Here is a 2,518-nt window from a genome sequence, read left to right as displayed (position 1 = left end):
AAAGGCAAGAAATAAACACGGGGGTGGAGATGGCTGGAGAGCCGTCTGTGCTGTAAATGAACAAACAAAAAGAAGTGACATTTAACTTGAGCGGAGGTGCAAACTCAGCAAACCAATGCAGCATTTAATGCAAGCAGTGCTGTATGAAATTCCCTAGAGGACAAAGAGATCTATCCGTCCATCATCTGAACATGTTTAAATGTGACAGCTGCACTAGGTGAAATCCAAAAACAAACGTTAGACAAGGCACACTTACACCCTGACAGTTCAGAGTCGCCCACTGACACACAACGCCTTGGGGATGTGGGAGGAAAGCTTAGGCAAAGGCACAGGGAGAACGGTACAAATTCTGCAAAGAAAGATTCAAATCCTGGACTGTGGAGCTGCCACACTCAACCCCTGTATGGGTTTTGAGGGATACACCTTATCTTGGTAGCACGGCATCCACTACACCATGGTGCTACTCACTAAGACTGTTTAACAACCTAAGCTTCTGCCTTCTTCTATGTATTAGATGCCTGTTTATATATTTACTAATCTTCAGCAGTGAAAATCATTCTGAATAATTCAGAGATAGTTAGGAACAGGATATACCACAAAAATCACTCAGCCTGTATTTGATAAAGTATACTTTTACTTACTAGGAATTTTCATAGACACCGATGAGCACAAACCACCACACATGAGAAGAAGCAAACAAAGAAAGCGTAACCAGAGAAATGTCCACTTGTTAATTGTAGAAGTTTAGCAGTGAGTAAACGATCTTAGACCGAGTCTCAAAGCTGGGTCTCTATACAGACAGTTCGCACTTTAGCAGACTCACAGTTGGCAGCTTACTCTGTGTAGATGCCAAGTCCATCTGCTCAGTTTTCTTCTTCCAGAAGGCATCAGTTGTGAAGTAGTAGATAAGTGGGTCCAAGCAGCTGTTTGAACTGGCCAAGCACAGGCCGATTATCTGGGCACGAGTGTAATCGTTGTGCAAGAAACCTAGCTTATTTAGACTATAGAGTATGCATATGATATGAAATGGCACAAAGCAAATAGCATACATCAAGAGGTTCATTAAGAACATACACGCCATTTTCTGCTTGTCAAACGCTTCCATGCCAATACTCTTTGACTTTATGGTCTTTAAAACCCCTACGGTGGAAATAGCTATCAACAGAAATGGAACAAGAATGCCAATTGCAGTCAGCAAGCAGAACATGATAAATCCATTTTTCCAGCTCTCCACCGAGTAAGCCTCAAAGCAGCGTGTGACATTGCAGGAATCTTTATTTGCTTTGTGGTTTAAAGCAATGGGTATGCTGATTGTGAAAATGAATACCCATACAAATCCACAGGCCAGCTTTGCAAAGTATGGAGTTCGAATATTTCGTGACCGCAGTGGGTAAATTACTGCAAAGAGGCGATCCAAGCTAATAAGCCCAATGAAAAATGAACTGGAGTAAATGTTTACCGAAAACAAGGTTCCAGGTATCATGCACAGGATGTCCCCAAAAGGCCACCAACCAGTGGCAAAGTAGAAGATTCTCAAAGGCAGAGAGATTACAAAGAGGAGATCTGAAATAGCCAAGTTGGTCATATAAATCAAAGGAGTAGATTGTAGACCCAAACGCCTGAAGAAAATCCATAAGGAGACAGCATTGCATGGCAGGCCTATCACCAGCACCACACTGTAGACGGTCGTGTAGAGAATGTGCGGATAGGTTGCATTGGTAGACACACATGAGAAGTTTGCCATTGATCTTTGCACAGTGAAAAACGCAAAAGGCAGGCACTTCTTAGTCCTTTCAGCGACAGTAAAGACTGATACTATCAAAACAAGATTGAGGTGGTATATTAACCCTTCTCATTTCCGCTTTGAAAACCACACCTACTGGATTGTACAATTACAATTCAAGAAAGGAAGAGCAGCAGCAAGGTGTTAACCAAACTAAAAGATATGACAAATCAGAAAGAGAGAGAGAGAGAGAAAGACGCAGTTGTGATCAACAGCTACAAAGTACTATCTAGTCATAAAGTGCAAACTGTGAGAATGGCCGTTAAGAACACTGCTAGCAGCTATCTACAAAAAAACAAAGATTAAAAATCTTGCAACAAAATGCAAATGAATAAGAGTAAAACACAAAAACCACAAACCATTGACAGCCGTATTATGAAATGGTGCATGGAGAAGCCCTGCGATGGGTTTCCAAGCTCTGTAGGGCAGCTCTCTGCCTTGTACTCATTGCTGCTGCAACAGGTTTTCTTAAAGTGAAATGACAGTAAAGTCAAAGGAGTGAGAATGGGGCTCAGAATTTAGACTTCCCAAAATCTAGCTATTAGACAAGGTTTTATTTGCTATAATTGTATATTTGGCTGACTCCTTAATGTGAGATAACATATTAAGCCCAAGACATACAGCAGACGCCTTTAACAAATGGAGTTCAGACAGGGCTGAACTGCGAAGCAAAGGCAGTGACCTTGTCTTTTAGAGTCCAGTGCTTTAACCACTTCATCTTATTGCCTGGTTCTT

General features: G+C 41.6%; 1 protein-coding gene across 1 annotated transcript; it reads right to left on the bottom strand.

Moving 5' to 3' along the window:
* Positions 1 to 640: 640 nt before the first annotated feature.
* Positions 641 to 1,795, bottom strand: lpar5a (lysophosphatidic acid receptor 5a). The gene has a single exon (XM_039740646.1). It carries the CDS (start codon positions 1,742 to 1,744, stop codon positions 791 to 793), a length of 954 nt encoding a protein of 317 aa, XP_039596580.1. The 5' UTR covers positions 1,745 to 1,795; the 3' UTR covers positions 641 to 790.
* Positions 1,796 to 2,518: the final 723 nt, after the last annotated feature.

Source organism: Polypterus senegalus, chromosome 1, assembly GCF_016835505.1.
Source record: "Polypterus senegalus isolate Bchr_013 chromosome 1, ASM1683550v1, whole genome shotgun sequence".
Lineage (NCBI taxonomy): Eukaryota > Metazoa > Chordata > Cladistia > Polypteriformes > Polypteridae > Polypterus > Polypterus senegalus.
Note: the sequence above shows the minus strand (reverse complement) of the source record. Positions and strands in the feature narration are given on the sequence as shown.

Excerpts from the sequence above, each read along its gene's own strand:
- lpar5a (XM_039740646.1), bottom strand. The coding sequence starts at position 1,744 with ATGGCAAACTTCTCATGTGTGTCTACCAATGCAACCTATCCGCACATT.